Source organism: Rhinopithecus roxellana, chromosome 11 (assembly GCF_007565055.1).
Source record: "Rhinopithecus roxellana isolate Shanxi Qingling chromosome 11, ASM756505v1, whole genome shotgun sequence".
Taxonomy (NCBI): domain Eukaryota; kingdom Metazoa; phylum Chordata; class Mammalia; order Primates; family Cercopithecidae; genus Rhinopithecus; species Rhinopithecus roxellana.
Window position 1 is genome coordinate 119027357 of NC_044559.1, and position 18251 is coordinate 119045607.

The 18251-nt window shown below is 35.9% G+C and overlaps 2 protein-coding genes across 2 annotated transcripts in view; one reads left to right on the plus strand and one right to left on the minus strand.

Annotated features, from left to right (window-relative positions):
- Positions 1–18251, plus strand: part of MALRD1 (MAM and LDL receptor class A domain containing 1) — a 706902-nt gene that overhangs the window by 404550 nt on the left and 284101 nt on the right. The gene's annotated exons all lie outside the window — the stretch shown is intronic.
- LOC104679981 (short transmembrane mitochondrial protein 1) lies at positions 12809–13270 on the minus strand. Its single transcript, XM_010385742.2, has one exon. The coding sequence runs from the start codon at positions 13233–13235 to the stop codon at positions 13092–13094; it is 144 nt and encodes a 47-aa protein (XP_010384044.2). The 5' UTR covers positions 13236–13270; the 3' UTR covers positions 12809–13091.

Here is an 18251-nt window from a genome sequence, read left to right on the forward strand (position 1 = left end):
ACATATAGAAAGTAAACACAACAAAACATAGAGCAAAACCAGAAGACTTACAACAGTTGCATCAGTCATGATATAGAACCTGAAGGCGTGTTAGACAAAATGTTAGAGAGGATTTAAGGACAGTAAAGAGAATTATTACTCTGTATTATTTGTGCATAGAGTAGTAATTGGTTTCTGGCCCCAGAGATACAGATCTAGAGTGAAACTGAACAAATGAGAATTGCATTTTTATACTTCATGATTAGATGTAGAATACCCTGGATCTATGGTTTACTGGAACCCTGTAAAATAATTACTATATTATTTCATTTTCTAAGCCAGATTTCACCTTCTGTCTATAATTTTTTCCTGAAGTTTATTTTGTCTGAGTTTTCATTTCCCCCTCAATGGGGGAAGTTTATGAAGCCTCACTAATTAGGCTGGAAATTTCAGTAACAAAAAGTGCAGAATAATGATAGCATTTTCATTTTTGGCTCTTGTGTTTCAAGTATGCCTCCAAGAGGGCCTGCACTCTGTTTCTATCCCACTTTAGGGCAATCCCATCAGTAAGTAGGCTCTGGTATCTCTTGTACTGCTCATATCTACTGTTCTCCTAAGAAGTGAGATTCTTAAACCTTTGCAGTCCTCACCACAAACTCATGGCTTCCTGTCCTGTGCTGTCAGGTTGGAGAATGCCTTTAGAATTGAAAGACTGATATCAACCAAAAAATGTGCTAATTCCAATTTAGCAAGTTTTGGGAAACCTAGCGATGGCTATTTGAGGATCACCTAAATCTTGTGTAGAAGACTTTGTCAGGTTGCAATTTATATTGTTCCAACAAACAGATCTAGGCTATTGTACACACCTACCACTCACTTCATGGTAAAATGCAATCCTTTTTGCTCAATTTGACTCTAAATTTGTCTCTCTGTGGACCTGAAGTTATTACCAATCTAGGAACAAATATTATAATGATGATTTGTACTATTTTTAAGGTAGACTATTCCTCCCAATAATTAAGAGCTTATTATTAAATAAATATTAAATAATAGATTAAATGATAGGTAGATTAATCTGATACAAAAATGCCCTCCCACCCCCCCAAAAAACATAAACCTACAATGCAGTGCTCTAAGTGAATGGTGGTGGCAAAGTTGAAATGAAATACATTAAGCCATGAGTCACTGTCTGCAAGCTATGCAGTACAGGTGGTGCTCTGAGTGTCTGTGGAATAATATAGGTGCATGGAGAGGTTACTGTGGCAGGTTATTGTGTGTGTCAAATGATGAGAGCACCCATTCAGCTGCCAGGAATGAGAGAGGAGAAATCAAGGGATTGAGGCCCTAGGAGGGAGGTCATGTGTTCCATCCCCAAAACTGAAAAGAGACATGCAAAATTGGCAGATTCATGTCACCCTGAAGCCCTTCCTTCTGCTGTTCATGAAGGGCCAGGATGCAGCAGGGAGGCTGATTTCAATCTGCATACGGGCGGTCATCCTAACAATGAACACAGTTTGACATAGGAAGAGCTGATTCAAATGTCACCAGAGTAAATGGAGATGATTATTTCATACGGATCATTTGTGTTGGATGTTAATCTTACAGAGATGACATGTACAAATATCAATGCAACCGATTAAGAGATGGACATAACATCTGTAGTCGAAAATAAAACAAAAAAAAAATCCAATTTGTTTTGAATATCAGTTTAAAGAAATAAATTGAGCCAAGAGTTTGGAAATCTAGCTCATGTATGTTTCTGGAATTATGCCGCTTGTTCTTTGTTTTTCTTTCTTTCTTTTTTTCTTTTTGTTTTTCTTTAAAGAGTCTTGGTCTGTTGCCCAGCCAGGGTGGAGTTCAGTGGCGCAATCTCAGCTCACTGCAACCTCTGCCTCCCAGGTTCAAGCGATTCTCCTGCCTCTGCCTCTCAAGTAGCTGGGATTACAGGCACCCACAACCACGCTTAGCTCGTTTTTGTATTTTTAATAGAGACAGGATCTTGCTATGTTGGCCAGTCTGGTCTCAATCTCCTGACTTCAAGTGATCTACCCGCCTTAGCCTCCCAAAGTTCTGGGATCACAGGTGTGAGCCACCATGCCCGGCTACCAATTATTCTTTAATGTAAGCTTAACTAATTTCAGTTCTAAAACAATATTTTAAAATAATACTTTTCTTCACAAAATGTACACTAATATGAGATCTGCTTTTTTCACAGATATTTCAAAAATCAGAGCTAAAGTAATTTTCAGTGTTACAATTAAAATATTATGGCAATGTGTCCATTGCCTTTGTGAAATAGACAATTCAGCATTGCCTGCTTTGGTTTTCAGAAATTCCTCCAATTGTGTTTGGTGGTGAGAATTCATAATTGCTTTAAGAATCACATTTGTTTTTTTTTCTGTAAACCTTGATATGGCTTTTATCCAAAAGACGTAGAATTCTGACCTGAGTTTGCTTGGGAGCAGATACCAGCAACTGGATTAATATCAAGCATTAGAAAATTCTGGGTCTCTAGCTGACAAAAGGGTGGCTCTTTAAAACTGAATGTCAAAAGAACCAAAAAGTGAAATGGAAAAAAAAAAAAAAAAGAAGCAACAAAGGAGAAAAGGATAGGATTACAACAGGGAGAACACTTTCCAAAAATCATATTCATGGTTGACATGAATTATATTTGGATTTGCCTTTTAAAATATGATAGTTTTATATTTAATCATTTCATTAAAAAGTGTTTGGGGGCCATTTCTTCTCTTTTTATCTGCCAGAGTGGCTTTCCAAGAGAGTGACGATCTGCCCTTTAGCAACTATTAAATGACAATGTGAAGTAAACCCAAGCCCTTTTTATTAGCCTTGAAAAATTCGTCTTTTCCTTATTAGCCTTAATAATAGAGTTTTGGCTATTGCTGTTGACATTTTACCTCAGTTTGATCTTAATGTATTATGTGTGATTTCCACCTCTTCCCTTTATTCACCATCAGTGAGTCAGTCCTGTGGAAAATTGGTCTCCAGTGACTATTAAGGAATAGTAGCATTGAATATGTTCTGGTAGAAGGGTGTACATGTGTGTGGAAGTATATAGGTGTGTGTGTATGTATATGGATCCATACCCACACTTCTATCTGTGACTGTCTGTCTGTCTGTCTGTCTATCTATCTATCTATCTGTCTATTAAACTGAAGGCTGACAAGTGTGCATTAGAGGAAAGATGCAGCTGTTCTCCATGGGTTGCAGAGAACTGCAAGGGCAGAGCGAAGTGAGGGACAATGTACCTGTTCTCTGTTGCATTAAGGGAGCTCAGTGCATTCTCCTGAGATGTTTAAAACTGGAGAGGGGAGTAAGAGGGAAAAGATCTCCAGCCCACGTTTGACTCTATTTCTTGATAGAGCAAGTAGTTTTAACATGGAAACGTATAGTTTTAACATGGAAATGTCTGTGGTCCTGGGAGTTGTGGAGGAGGATGATTGAATTGTTAAAAATTAAAATAAGGGTGATAATTTGTCCTTAGAGTCTCCTTCGAACCACAGGCTACCAACTCATTCATTAGTCTTGCCTCCTGCCCAAATCCCAGAGCACTAATCTAATCCATGAAAAATTTAGACATACATGTTTATTTTTCCTTAGTTTTCTTTTTCTTCATCTCTCTCCCAAAACATTTCACTGGAAAGAAAATAAGATGAGGGATGCTATTGTTTAAACAATTATTATTTCTAGAAAAATATTTTTAACAGTCGTATTAATGAGTGTTGACATATGTATATATATCAGCAAAATGTTAATGTCTTCCATATGCCAAGCATCATGTTAGAAGCTTTAAATTCTTGATTTCCAGTCCTCACAATAGCCTGCATGGTAAATGTGACAGTTTTCATGTTTCAGAATGAGGAAAATGGGGTACTTAGTGGTTAAAACATGTCAAATAAATAGAGAGCTGGATTATTTCTGTTATACTCCATTGACTTCAAAATAAAGTAAATACAGATGAGTGGAGTTTGAGAATAGTGAAAGAGTTCAGTTCATTTGCCACTTACCATGAAGTTTAAGGGATGGAAAATACCTGCAGAAAGCATGATTTTTTTCCCATTCAGTACTTATGAAAGACATCACTAATCAGTCCTGACAATTTTTTTTTTCCTACTAGCCACATGCAGTTTTAAAATCTTCATTCTTTGGTTGAGCATGGTGGCTCACACTTGTAATCCCAGCACTTTGGGAGGGTGAGATGGGTGGATCATTTGAGGTCAGGAGTTTGAGACCATCCTGGCCAACATGGTGAAACCCTGTCTCTACTAAAAGTACAAAAAATTAGCTGGGTGAGGTGGGGCATGCCTGTAGTCCCAGCTTCTCAGGAGGCTGAGGCAAGAGAATCGCTTGAACCCGGGAGGTAGAGGTTGCAGTGAGCCGAGATCATGCCACTGCACTCCAGCCTGGGCAACAGAGTAAAAGTCCATCTCAAAAAAAAAAAAAAAAAAAAAAAAATTCAGGCTGTGATAAATGAAAATAAATTCTGATATCTCAAGTCTATGGGTAGGATTTTATATATATATATTTTTTCCTTTTAAATGTGGTCTCATAATACTTTTCTAATTAGCTTCCTCTTTTCAATTATATAAATGTGTGTTGTATGTGCATATCTACATTTGAAGTTTCTTTTCCATAATGACTGTCGCTATGAGGAATGTTGATGCTGACACCTAGGTCAGTGCACTAGGATTTGCTTAATTTTTACATGAATTTTCTCTTAACCAGTTTTATCACTTAGTTTTATATTGTTATATTCTAGTATCTCCATTTTTAATGCTTAGAACAAGGATATGAATTCATAAAAGCAATAATTATTCTTTCTGTATGGCATCCTTGTTCTTAGTAAATGTCTTCCCATTTATTGCTGAGTAATTAATTCACTATTCATGGGCATTTGGGTCTCAGTGCTATTGCCCAAGGCTTTAAGGGACATACACAGCTCTTTCATAATATTAAACCTTAATGAGCATGGCTATCATATTTTTATATACATAGTAAATTGAAAGCCTAAACCAAATCAAAATTTTATTTTTCATTCTCCCCCTGGTGTTTCAGCAGTTAAAATGTCCAGATAATAGATTATAGAGAGAATGTTGTTATAGCCATTTTAAAAAGAAATATGGGCCGGGCGCGGTGGCTCAAGCCTGTAATCCCAGCACTTTGGGAGGCCGAGACGGGCGGATCACGAGGTCAGGAGATCGAGACCATCCTGGCTAACACGGTGAAACCCCATCTCTACTAAAAAATACAAAAAAAAAAAAAAACTAGCCGGGCGAGGTGGCGGGCGCCTGTAGTCCCAGCTACTCGGGAGGCTGAGGCAGGAGAATGGCGTGAACCCGGGAGGCGGAGCTTGCAGTGAGCCGAGATAGCGCCACTGCACTCCAGCCTGGGCGACAGAGCGAGACTCCGTCTCAAAAAAAAAAAAAAAAAGAAATATGACAATTGCCTAGCAGGGGTTTAAACCATGTCTTGCAGATGGCCTCTTGTTAATTTAGCTCTCTAGTTCCCAGTAGTGGATGGTGGCACAGACATCAAATTCAGACAAATCTGGGTTCAATCTCTTAAATTTCCTGCAATGTGTTTTTGGCCTCATCCCCTAAGTAGTCTGAGCCTCAATTTCCTTATTTGTAAAATGGTTAAATAATAGGTCTTCTCAGGGTTATTATTGCCATTATACAGGCTGTGTGTAAGATTCTAGTATAGTTACGTCTATTTTGGGGTTAATATTATTATAACTTATTTATAGAACATACATACATGAGAGCTAAAAGAGTCCCAATCATTTTGCGATTTACTGAGCATCTTCTATGTAGGATATATTGTACTAGGCATCTTTGATAGAGGAACACAGAGAATTAAGACATGGAATTTGCCTTGAACGCAATCCCAGTGTGAAGCTTATGTATGCTGCATATCACTGTATACACTTATGAATGCAGCCTAAATCTCAAATTGCGTACACTAATTTCCTGAACTAGAAGCATCAAGAGCTGTAAATACTTGGCCTCTCTCACCTGACCAGAATCTCTGACCAGCATCAACATCCTCACTTTGTGGACAGAATAAAGAACAGTTTGACCCAGCGTCACTTTCCCCTACTGCCTTAGTTTCTCCTTGGGTTGGGCAGGGAGATTTTGGGAGATGAGGTGTTGGCAATTAGGAGGTGAGTGGATGATCTCCAAGAGTTTCACCGAGATTTCACAGCAAGCTCCATGTTTAATTAATTTCATCAAAAGTTTTCCTTCTTTATGAGGATCATGCATAGGTTTATCTGACTTCCTCTTTTTTCTTCTCTTAGACCTGAACCTAGGAAACTGCTTCAGAAAAGTCTTCTTCACCTGAAATTGTTCTGATCTGATTCTGAAATCTTTAACTCTGAAATTCTAATCCCTGAATACGATCTTCTGCCATTTTATTTCTCCAATGACTTTTCTATGTCATGGTAACCCCAAATTCCCCTTATTCTCCTAATCTCTGCCTGTTCTTTTCCTTCATAAACACCCCCGTCATCACCACCACAGGAGCTACTGAGTGCTTCAGGTCCAGATGCTCTCCAAAATCCTTCACATGAATTATCTCTTTTAATTATCACAACCTTATGATTTAGGTGCTAAAGTTCACATACACCTATCCATAATCTCTTTCAAACATTTGAAATGTCAAAAATTTGAAAAAAAAAAATCAGGTAATAGAAAAGTTACGTTATTTAAACTGCAAGCATACTGAAATGTTTAAAGTTTATGTATAAGTTAATCCCATTTTGAATTTTCAGAAATAAGATGAAATTAACCGTAGACTATTTTAGATTTGTATAAAGTGTATTCTACAGGAATAACCATAAATTCAAAGTCTAAAAAGCTCTGAAGTTTTTTAAAAAAATTATAACTCACTTGCCATCAAATTTGACAAAAACTGACATGAGCCTATTCGTAGTCTGAATTTGTTCCATTGAACATAAATAGCCATGTATTTTACTTTGGAAGTATTCCTGTATCTTATTATGGAACTGCTATTACAAACTTACTGGGCTATTATACCTAATATATGGTATGTGTACTATAAGAACTTTCTAAAGTTTAAGCAATTCTGAATTTAAAAACACGCTTGACCACAAAGACTTGAATTAAGGGACTGTAAATACATATTATTATTACTTTCATTTTACAACAGAGGAAAACAAAGCCAGAATAAATTGAGTGACTTGCCCAAAGTCACATACTAGTGTGATGTGACTGGGAGTCAAATAGAGTCACTTAGGCCGGGTGCATGGCTCGTGCCTGTAATCCCAGCACTTTGGGAGGCCGAGACAGGTGGATCGCCTGAGGTCAGGAGTTTAAGACCAGCCTGGCCAACATGGTGAAACCCCATCTCTACTAAAAATACAAAAATTAGGTGGTGGCACACACCTGTAATCCCGGCTACTCAGAAGGCTGAGGCCGGAGAATCACTTGAACCCGGGAGGTAGAGGTTGCAGTGAGCCGAGATCGTGCCATTGTACCCCAGCCTGGGCAACAGAGTGAGATTCCATCTCAAAACAAAACAAAACAAAACAAATAGAGTCACTTGGTACCCAGAGCCTGTGTCCAGTTGCTGCTAAGCCTGTGGATTTTTTGATACCTGCTGTAGTCCCCAATTTTCTCAGCCCTACCTAGAAATTTTACCCCCATATGTTCAATTATCTTCATCTGATTTCTAGTTCTTGATACTGCGCTTGTATCGATCAGTTCCATTAATGAATTTATGATATCTAATGTCAACTAGATCTTCAGTGTGACCCGTCAGTTCTCCCACTTATTCCAAGGCTATGCCTACTCTCAGGCCCCTCAGCTTCACTTCCACAAATTCCCTACCGTCTTTAAGATTCCTGCCCTGACCTATCCCACAAATCTTTGTAATAGAATTAAAGACACTTTCAGAATATGGCCTATGTACCTAGTCATGACTTCTTAAGGTCTTTAACTCACTATTGATGTTCTCACCATCTCAGACTATTCAAGGTTCCTAAAATATTTAAACACTTCCATACTTCAGTATCTTCAATCATGCGGTTTCTTTGCTTGGAATTTCCTCATTTTCTTTATGCTCTTGCTGGTATCCTGTTCGCTTTCCAAAGCCCATTTCAAGTGCTATATACTTTATTACAACTTGCTAATTTCATACAGGTCCTTCATTTCATTGAGAGCCCACTAAAGTACTTTCCCTTTTTGTTATAATAAAATTTGCTCACACACAAGTATAATCATTACATGTTTTCATTGCCTTTTATCTGTGAGCTCCTTAAATCATGTATTCTTATTTTCCCATGTGACACCCAGCTCTATTGACACATAAAAGACACTTAATATTAATTGGATTTGAATGAAAATGATGACCTTAATGTGGATTGTATCTGTGCAGGTTTCATTATGTATCTTACCTGCGCTAAGGAGTATTAAAATGTATTGAGCAAGTTAAATATGCCTCGTTCGAGTTTGTGTAAAACAAGCGTAAATTTAAGTTGTGTTTCTATAATTGTAACATTTTATCAGCAAATAGAAGGGTGCCTAATATATAGTTGATGCTCCGTATATGGGTTAAGTAAGAAAAAAATAAAGTTATCATATTGGGATTCTAATCGTTAGTTAATAAACAATTTTTTAATTTTAATTTTTATTTCAAGTTCTGGTGTACATGTGCAGGATGTGAAAGTTTGTTACATAGGTAAACGTGTTCCATGGTAGTTTGCTGTACCTATCAACCCATCACCTACGTATTAAGCCCAGAATATATTAGCTATTTTTCCTAACTCTCTCCCTCCCCGACCCCATGAACAGTAAACCAATTTTTATCCTACTTAATTCCCATCCTGCATAAATTAATGGCTAGACTTCTCTCTTTTGTTATAGACTTAATTCTTCCTTTGATACTTTGTTGTTTTAGCATAAAGTCCATTTTTTAGGTTTGTACTTCTTTTTTTTCAGTATGTCTATCTAATTCATTAATATATTTTCAGAATAAAACTTTGGATATTTTGACTTGTCTATTGTTAAGGAAATACACAATAGCATTTTTGTTTTGGAGAATCCAGCGATTTATTCAAGCCAGGAAATTTTCCCATTCCCTTATACGTATACAGTATATACTTTTCTGAGTAGTAACATATATCTATATTTTATTTTTATGCCCTGTTAGATAGTATTGGTTTTCAGAAAATTTCACATTGAACATTTTACTTTTAGCACTCCTCAAACAATTTTTATCCATTTATACTCAATGTGTGCAGGTGTTCCTCTGGGAAGAGAAATTGGAACAAGAATCTTGGCTTGAAATTTGTTGTTCCTTTATACACAGTTGCCATTTCACATGCATACATTTGTTTTATTTTCTCTGTCATCATTCCCCACCCCTCAAAGAAAACAAGTGAGCTGAGTTATGTCCAATAATTTTGCCATAAAATACTGTTCTTCTGTTTGCATTGAATGGTTATCAACCTTCATGAACGACAGTGTGCCACAGGACAGATACAATCATTCATAACTGACACCTTGCTTTTGACCTTGCTGCCTTTACTTATTACTCTTCCTGTCAGGTGCTTCCTAAGAACTTTTCATTCTTATTTTTTTCTCATTGTTCTTGTATGTTCCACCATACAATTTTTTTTTTTTTCTCCTTCAGGAACCAAATGTAGTGTGAAAGACAGTGAAAATCAGCCATCAGCCACTAAGTGGGAAATCATCTTGAGTGTCATGGATTGGGGTTTTAATTAGGTTAGTGAGCCTTTTCTATACAGAGAGTATAGTAAGGACCTGGCGTGAGTCATTCTGAATATAACTTTGTCAGAACAATGAGCAACATTGGCTATTGTCTGCTATAGACAAGGCTTACTCTTTTTTGTGTTACTTAAGAATGAGAACAATGATAGTATGCCTCAGGAAAATCACCTATATAAATGGAACAATTCACTGTTTAGGGAAAACACCCTTTAGTGAATTTTGAAATGTTTATTTTACATTTGTGCAATTTAGGCATGCAATTTAAACTAATTAAGATTAATTTTTACCTATATCAGACAAAGAATCTGAAATCTAATAGTTGGATAGGGAAGTTTTGAGTCAACTTTTAGCCAGTGGTTACAGTTCCATGAAATGCCTTAATTCATTCAGTCGAAATTAATTGATTAAATAAATACTTATTTAGTGCCTTCACAATGCTCTGTTTTAGGCATGGAAGATCCAGAAATGAATGAAGTGGAGAAAGGGCTTGTCCTTATGAATCTTAAATTGTGATGGGGAAGACAGACAATTAACAAATATGATTTTGAAAAGAGAAGTGAAAGGTGCTATAAAAAAGCAGGTTGACTCAATATGAATAAGAATGGAGCCCATTTTGAAAGTTCTGAAAAGGCTTCTCCAAAGTGACATTTGAAGAGAAAAAGCCAATCACTAAATATTGCTTTTCTGCAATTCCGATAATTGCGTTCCTGATATGTTTTCTCTTTCTTCCCCAAACTTGCAATATCCGAAGACTCTTGTGAACATTTTGAAAAGAAAACTGAATAATTTTGGATGCTTTATAATAAACACATTTTAAAATTACATTCTTTACATTACATACACACTCAGTATCTGTTATGTAATGCACTTGTAGTGCCTCTGCACACATATATGTATATATAGATAGTTATTTCACTTGCAGTTATTTATTGAACACTTATTATGTGCAAGGCACTGTGTTAGGTACTCCTTATCAGATTTTACCTATCGTTATATTATTTTTATCTAATGAAAGAGAGATATTTATCAGGTTTTCATGCCATGGAAAACTGTATATAAGTATAGTAAGTGCTAAGAAGGAGAAGTGTATCCTGCTCTCAGAGTGTATGACAGGGAGGCATGCCTTTGTCGAGGGGGTCAATGAATGCTCCCATGAGGACGTGATTCTGCTGAAATGTGTAGAAATTAAGGAGGTTGAAATGGGGAAAGACAAAGAGTATTTCCTATAAATGTCCTGAGATGGGAGGGATCTTGGGTCATTGGAAGACTCTTTGAAAGGAAGTGTGTGACTGGAGCAGGAGTGAGGAGAAGCATGATAGAAAATGAAGTTCGGCAAAGAGCCTCTGAGCCCTTTAAACATGAAAGCCTCTTAGTGTCATATTATGGTATCAATTTCATAGGATCACTTGATAAGTCAAATTTTGGTCAACAGTCATGTCAGATGGCTTATTAGACATGCTTTAGGACTTTGTGAAAAATTTTTAACTCCATTAACTATATCGAAGATCTAGAGGCAGCTGTCAGATGTTGCTTTATTAACTTCCAATCATGAGCATGGCAGAAAATGACCATTTGAACATGGAGGAATAAAAAAATAAACTTCTGTGTGGAGAATGGAAAGGCTCAGTGAGAGTCATTCATGGGAACTGTGACCACTCTGTAGACAGACAGGGGACAAATAATGGCCAGGGTGAGATTGTGGTTTCTATTTCCATAGGAAGACCCTTGAAGGACCAAACACACACACACACACACACACACACACACACGTACGTATATTTATATCATATTTATGTGTTTGTGTGAATGAAAGAGAAACTAAGCTTTCTATCATATATGATATAAAAGAGTTTCCGATTCTGTAATTGGAAACCCTGGGAAACAGAGAAAGACTGGTGTGGTAAAAAGGAAAATGATTACTAAATATGGTTTCTACCTCTTCAGCTCCTCTACTTTGATCTCTATAATTTGCATTAAAATGCCTCCTTCGCCTTTGAGTCGCATATTGGCCCATATCTTTAAAGAAAAGTGTCAGTAAATAAGTATTTCAGGTTTAAAGAACACTATTCTAGTAAAGAATGGGAGGATGTCCTGTCTGTTTAAAATGATTTTATAAAATGTATGTCTAAATCACACGTCTACCCAATGTGTATTGATCTAACCTTCATAATTATTTTCTCAGAGAAGAAAATTTCCTGTAAATGCAAAAGCCACTGATACAGGTATTTCTCCTACAATAAGAGCTGTTTGCAAGATATTTCTGTAGACGAGATTTTATGTGAATTTAAAATAGTCTACATTGATTTCATTTTTAAAAATTCAAAATACAATTAACATATATAAACTTTAAACATTACAAAATGCAGTTTAAAGAATATAACTTTTCTATTACTCAATGGTTTTCAAATTTTTAATATTTTAAATGATTTAAAGAATTATATTTATTAATCTACTAGATTCAGATATTATTCTACATTCAAGTCACTCATTTCCATTTCTTTAAAGATATTTAAAAAAATTTTTTTTTTAGTATAAATACCTTTTTTAATGTGAAAAGGTATAAAATCTCCTTTAAAAACTTTTCACTTATCCATCATATAACATCAAATGTACCTGTAATCCCAAGTATGATTCTTCTGAGAAGGAAAAGTCAGATCAAATACATCATTAAAGAAAAACATGCACACTAAATAGACTACGAACTCTACTGGGACAAAGACCATTATTTTGCATATTTTTTCATTCCCCAATTCCTGACAGGATTCTCAGAATCATTTCTTAGTTAATGAACAGCAAATTGACTCATTGGTTAAATTAGCAACTACGGAGCTGCCTAACAGCAGTACAAAATAAATGAATAATTCACCAAAAACTAGCTCTAGATGTTAATTTTAATTACTTTGCAGCAACATAATTTAGTACCAAATATTTAAAAAGTACCCATTATAACTGCTAAACTGTGAAGTCACTATTATTTGTATCTGACCAGCTATACAAAACTCATCAATTTTTCTCTTGACAAAAGGTAGTAAAAATCGCAAACAATAAAGAAGACACTATTCATTAAAAGTCATGTTTACTAATCTAGCACCATAATTCCAGTCTTAGAACCTCCCATGCAGTTGGAAAGGGAATATGGGAAGAGGTGAGTATGTTGGAAATGTAGGGTAGTTCTCAAATTGGGGCCCCATTTTGCTTGCTCTAAGCAAAAAACACAGGGTCTAGCAAAGAAGAGAAGTGCTGAGGCTGGAGATGAAAACAAAAGCTTTTGGTTCAGATGGTAAAGGAGGCCCTCAAGAGCAGTAGAATCAGTGTATCCCGAAGGCAGTGCTGGAGGCAGTCTCATGCACTAGGGGGTTTCTTCTTGGCATCCAAGTCCTTTTTAATGTCTTCAAGTTTTTTAGCCAGGTTTGGTATGTCATAGTTCTGAGCCAGATACATTCCAACCACGTTGCCCAATGTAAATCCAAGCAGGAACTGGAGCATGATGTCGGTGGGGAGGGCGAGGAGGGCGCGAAGGACTGCCGATATTTAAAAATATTTTATTGTAACTATGGAGGATTTTAATGTCAGAAAACCATCTATGTAGCTTGAAATATTTTTATGTTCTAGTCTTTTTCTGAGGCAAAAGATAAAACTAGACCTTCATGGCAGTGATTAGGGCCACACATGTATAAAATGATTTTTCTCTTGTTGTTGATTAGATTCAAAATGATTCCTGAATCTTTTTCAATGGTCCTGAATCTTTTTATTTATTATTTGCATGGTCTGCCTTAAACATAACTTAAGGTTTGATTGATAAAATGTGAAAAAAATTAACAACAAAAGAATTATTGGACATACCAGACACAAAAAGAAAGTTTTATTTAATTAAAATATTGAAAGCTATGCGTTGTTATATTAAAAATGAATAAAGGTCAGACAGTAGTTATAGTTATTAATTTTTCTGACTTGGTCACATTCAATTGGATAAATTCTCATTACATGTGGGAATTATAGAAAAATATACATAATGTAATTTATAATATATATTTTATTTTATAATAGTATACTGTATTATATATAGAGCAGCTTTTAAAAATTTATACCTGCCTTATTTTAGAAAAGTTTTAGATTTAAGTAATTCTTGCAAAGATAGTACAGGGAGTTCCTGTATACTTCACATTCATTTTCCCCTGGTATTAACATCTTACATTAGAATGGTACATTTGTCACAATTAATGAACCAAAAGTGTCCACTATTAGTAACTGCGTCCATACCTTATCCAGATTAACTTGGTTTTTGACTAATGTCATTTTCTGTTGTAGTACTCAGGCCTTCCTAGCCTCCTCTTGGTTATGACAGTTTCCCAATTTTTTCTTGTTTTTGGTGGTCATGACAGTTTTAAGGCATACTGATCAGGTATTTTTTAGAATGTCCATTAACTGGTATTTAATCTGATGCTTTTTAAAAAATGAATGGAGTGGGGTAATATGTTGGAGAATAAGACCACAGAGGTCCCATTGTTATCACATTGTGTCAAGAGTCCGTCCGTAGTATCAAAATGCAAGGTCATGGTTGATAGTAACTTTGATCACCAGACTTGATAAAGTTGTGAAGTTCCTTCCCATATCCCTGGAAAGTTGCTGTCCCTTATGCCCTTTTTGTGCATTTCAGAAGAAATCCACTGTGCGCAGCCCACAGTGATGGAGTGAGAAATCATGGTGCACCTCCGTAAGGGTGGAGGATCTGTGTGAATCATTTAGAATTCTTTAGCATGGGATGTTTATCTCTTCTCCCATTTATTTCTTTATTCAACCTTTTTTAAATATTAGTATGGGCTCATTGATATTTATCTTGTAATGTGGGTTGTAATTCAATAGCACTCTTTTTGTTTGGTTGCTCAAGTTGTTTCAGTTTGGGCACTGGGAACTCTCAGCACCTGTGTCACCTGTTGTATCCCCATTATTGTGGGAATTTATTTATTTAAGCACTTTCTGACTTTTCAGCCCTACCAGATGTCCTAGGCTCTTGTAGATTGCAAGACCAAGTCCTAGAATCAGTTCTTTCTCCAAAGATCACTGGTTCTTTTATTGAAGAATAATATTAGAAATGACAACTGAGCACTGTGTTGCTTGCAGAGCCTCTCAGCTGACAGAACTAAGAGACCTGAGTCTATGTACAGATCCGTGAATATACACGTATCTATAAATATTTGTATATGCAATCATCTGTATCTAAATTAATCTAAATACAAGTTTATATTATTTCCAACTACAGTCTATTACCACATGGATCATTTCAGTCTTCTCCATTAGCTTAAATGTAATCTTTCACTCCAACAGCGAGAAACCTGGTTTCTATATAACATTTCATTAAAATGGTTCCATCCCCTAACCATTTAATTAATCATTTAATTTTTGTAGATGTGGATAGTGCTTTCAGAATTGTAGACCTATACCCCTGTAGGAAACAGCTTTAGTAACCAGAGTACAGTGCTTACGTGCAGTTCCTTTTCACTTTAGTTTTACAGACTCCAACTCATTTTCACATTTTCCTAGGTCAATAACTTATTTCCATTCATCCTTCTATGAGGTTGTTTCATACATTTGTAATACATTTGCATTGATTGGTCAGATTCTGCATTTCTTCCTGGCATATTTCAGACTCCTAAATGACCTTTTTAAGTGGCTTACTTTTAATGGCATAACATGCTGTTAAGTTGTATGAGTTTTGAAAAATGCTTAGTATCTTGAGCTTACCATTACAGTATTATACAGAAGAGTGTCACTGCTCTAAAGAAATCCCCTGTTCCTCACCTATTCAGTTATCTTTCCATACTCCTGGACCACTGACAGTCACTGATAGCTTTATCATCTCTATACTTTTGGGTTTTCTAGAATATTATGACAATTACATTTAGAGGAGTATTTGAGGGGGGATATAATGACTCTTCAAACACTGAAAGTGCAATGAATATTAACAAGTGTGACTTTTTTGTAGACAGGATTCTGTAGCAGAAGAAAATAACAAACACCTCAAAAGGACAAGGCCACAATATGGAGCTTAAATCTTTTTAGTTAACAGATAAATGATATGATGACCTGGGTATTGGTCCTAAGATCACCTGTTTTGTTTTTTTGTTCTTTGTTTTATTTTGTTTCTTCTTTTTACTTATTTATATTTTCTTCGTTTTTGTTTGTTTGTTCCACTACTTTGTATACTTAATGTTTCAGTTGAGAGGGCCCTGATACCAATATGATTTTCTTTCCTTGTAAGTAAATTACTTCCAATTTCTGGAAGCTCGTGACATTTTATCTTAAACTTGGAGTTTAGAAATGTCACCAGGACGTGTTTCAATCTTAACATTTTGAACTGTTCTTCAGCCCAGAAATTATATTTTATTATTTTTTTTTTGTTATTGTTTCTCCTCAATCTATTTCTCTCTTTCTGGAACTCCCATTTGGATCTAGATTTCCTGAATCCATTCACATTGCTTGTCTTTTCACTCACAATATTCACTTTTTTGCATTTTGCTTATTATTAGTGTTAATAATAAATATGGTTTGAATATAATATCAACAACTAATGTTATATGCTAATGCTAGCTACTGATAAGTGCTGAGCTTAATTTTAGACCTGGCAGTCTACCTTCAGAGCCTAGAGGCCTGTCAATACAGTGATACATGCTGTATTTTGAGATTACTTCACTTATTTCAGATCACATATATGGCTTCTAGAAATTTCAATTCTATTATTGATTTAAGCTTTTTTTCCTGAAATAATTTTGTCTCAATAGACCCAATTCTTTATATCCTCAAATTGCCCCATTCCAAGTCCTTCCTTACAATTTCTGGTAGTTTCTTTTTGAGAACATGTCTTTCTCTGCTATTAAATACGCCTTGATAGAAGTCCCTGATGTGACTTTTAGATTTTTTTTATTTTAAATTGTGGTAAAATATATAGAACATGAAATTTACTGTCTTATCCATCGTTTAAGTGGTACATTTTAGTAGCTTGCAGTGCACTCACATTGTTGTGCAACCCTCACCACCATCTATTCAAGAGCTCCTTTCATCTTGCAAAACTGAAATTCTGTACCCATTACACTCTTAAATTTTCTTTCTTCCCTCCCCCAACCCTTAGAAACCACCATTTCACTTTCTGTCTCTGTGTTTCTTTTTTTACTCTAGGTGTCTTATATAAGTAGAATCATGGAGTATTTGTCCTTTCATCACTACTCTACACTGCATAATAGAAATATAAATATGTCCTCAAATATAAAAATGTCCTCAAAGTACACACATGTTGTAGCATGTGTCAGAATTGGTTTTCTTTTTAAGGCTGAATAATATTCCATTTTATGTATATACCACATTACATAATGGATTATATACACCATAATCAATTCATTCATGGATGCACATGTAGATTGCTTCCACATTTTGCTATTGCAAATAATGTTGTTATTAACATGGGTTTACAATATATCTCTTCAAGTCTCTGCTTTCAATTACTTGCCCAGAAGCATAATTGATGGATCACATAGTAATTCCATTTTTAGTTTTCTATAGAACCTCCATACTGTTTTCTACAGTGACTGTACCATTCTATATTCTTACCAACGTGCACAAGAGTTCCAATTTTTTCGCCTCTTCACCGACACTTGTTAATTTGTTTTATAGTAGTCATCTCTGTGGGTGTGAAATAGACTTGATGTGCTTTTGATGGTTTACTTTAGTGTTCATACAAGCTATTGGGTTCTCTTCAGTGGTGAGTGACTTTTTTCTTGTGCCCAGTGGACCCCACAGCTCAGACAGACAAGCCTTCTTTGTTGATTGCAGCATGAATAATGTTCAGTAAAAATGCTTTCCACAGGACCTATCCCAGGCTCTTCTGAACTCAATGCCTACAGCATGGTTGCCATTCATCCAAGATTCACAGGCAACCGATGCTTTTTCTTGAATCCACTGGCTGTTTACTGTCATGGTTATGTGTCTCCTTCAAGGAACTAGGAGCATGATAAGGTCATGGATATGTTTACAAAATGCTAATTTCCTCAAAATTCTCACAGATTATACTTGAAAACTACCCATCTGTTGAATTTAAGTTTGTAATTGTTTTTAAAAATTAGAATTTTAATTAATTAAAATTTAATTTAAAAGTTACATAAAACAGCCACTATTATGTTCAGTGTTAAACATTGTGCTGAAAGCTTAAGGCGATGTACAGATAAAGTTAAAAGAGAGAAGAAGCTGGGCATGGTGGCTCATTCCTGCAATCCCGGCACTTTGGGAGGCCAAGGTAGGAGGAGGACTTGAGCCCAGGAGTTTAAGACCAGGCTGGGCAACATAGTAAGACCCGGTCTCCTCAAAAAATAAATTTAAAAAATATTCACCGATTGTGGTGGTGCATCCCTACAGTCCTGAGGGTGGGAGGCTGAGGCTGGAGGATCACTTGTGCCTGCGAGGTCAGAGGCTGTAGTGAGCCCGAGTCACACCACTGCATTCCAGGCTGGGAAA

What these genes read in the sequence shown, in the direction of transcription:
- LOC104679981 (XM_010385742.2), bottom strand. Translation starts at nt 13,235, where the DNA reads ATGCTCCAGTTCCTGCTTGGATTTACATTGGGCAACGTGGTTGGAATG.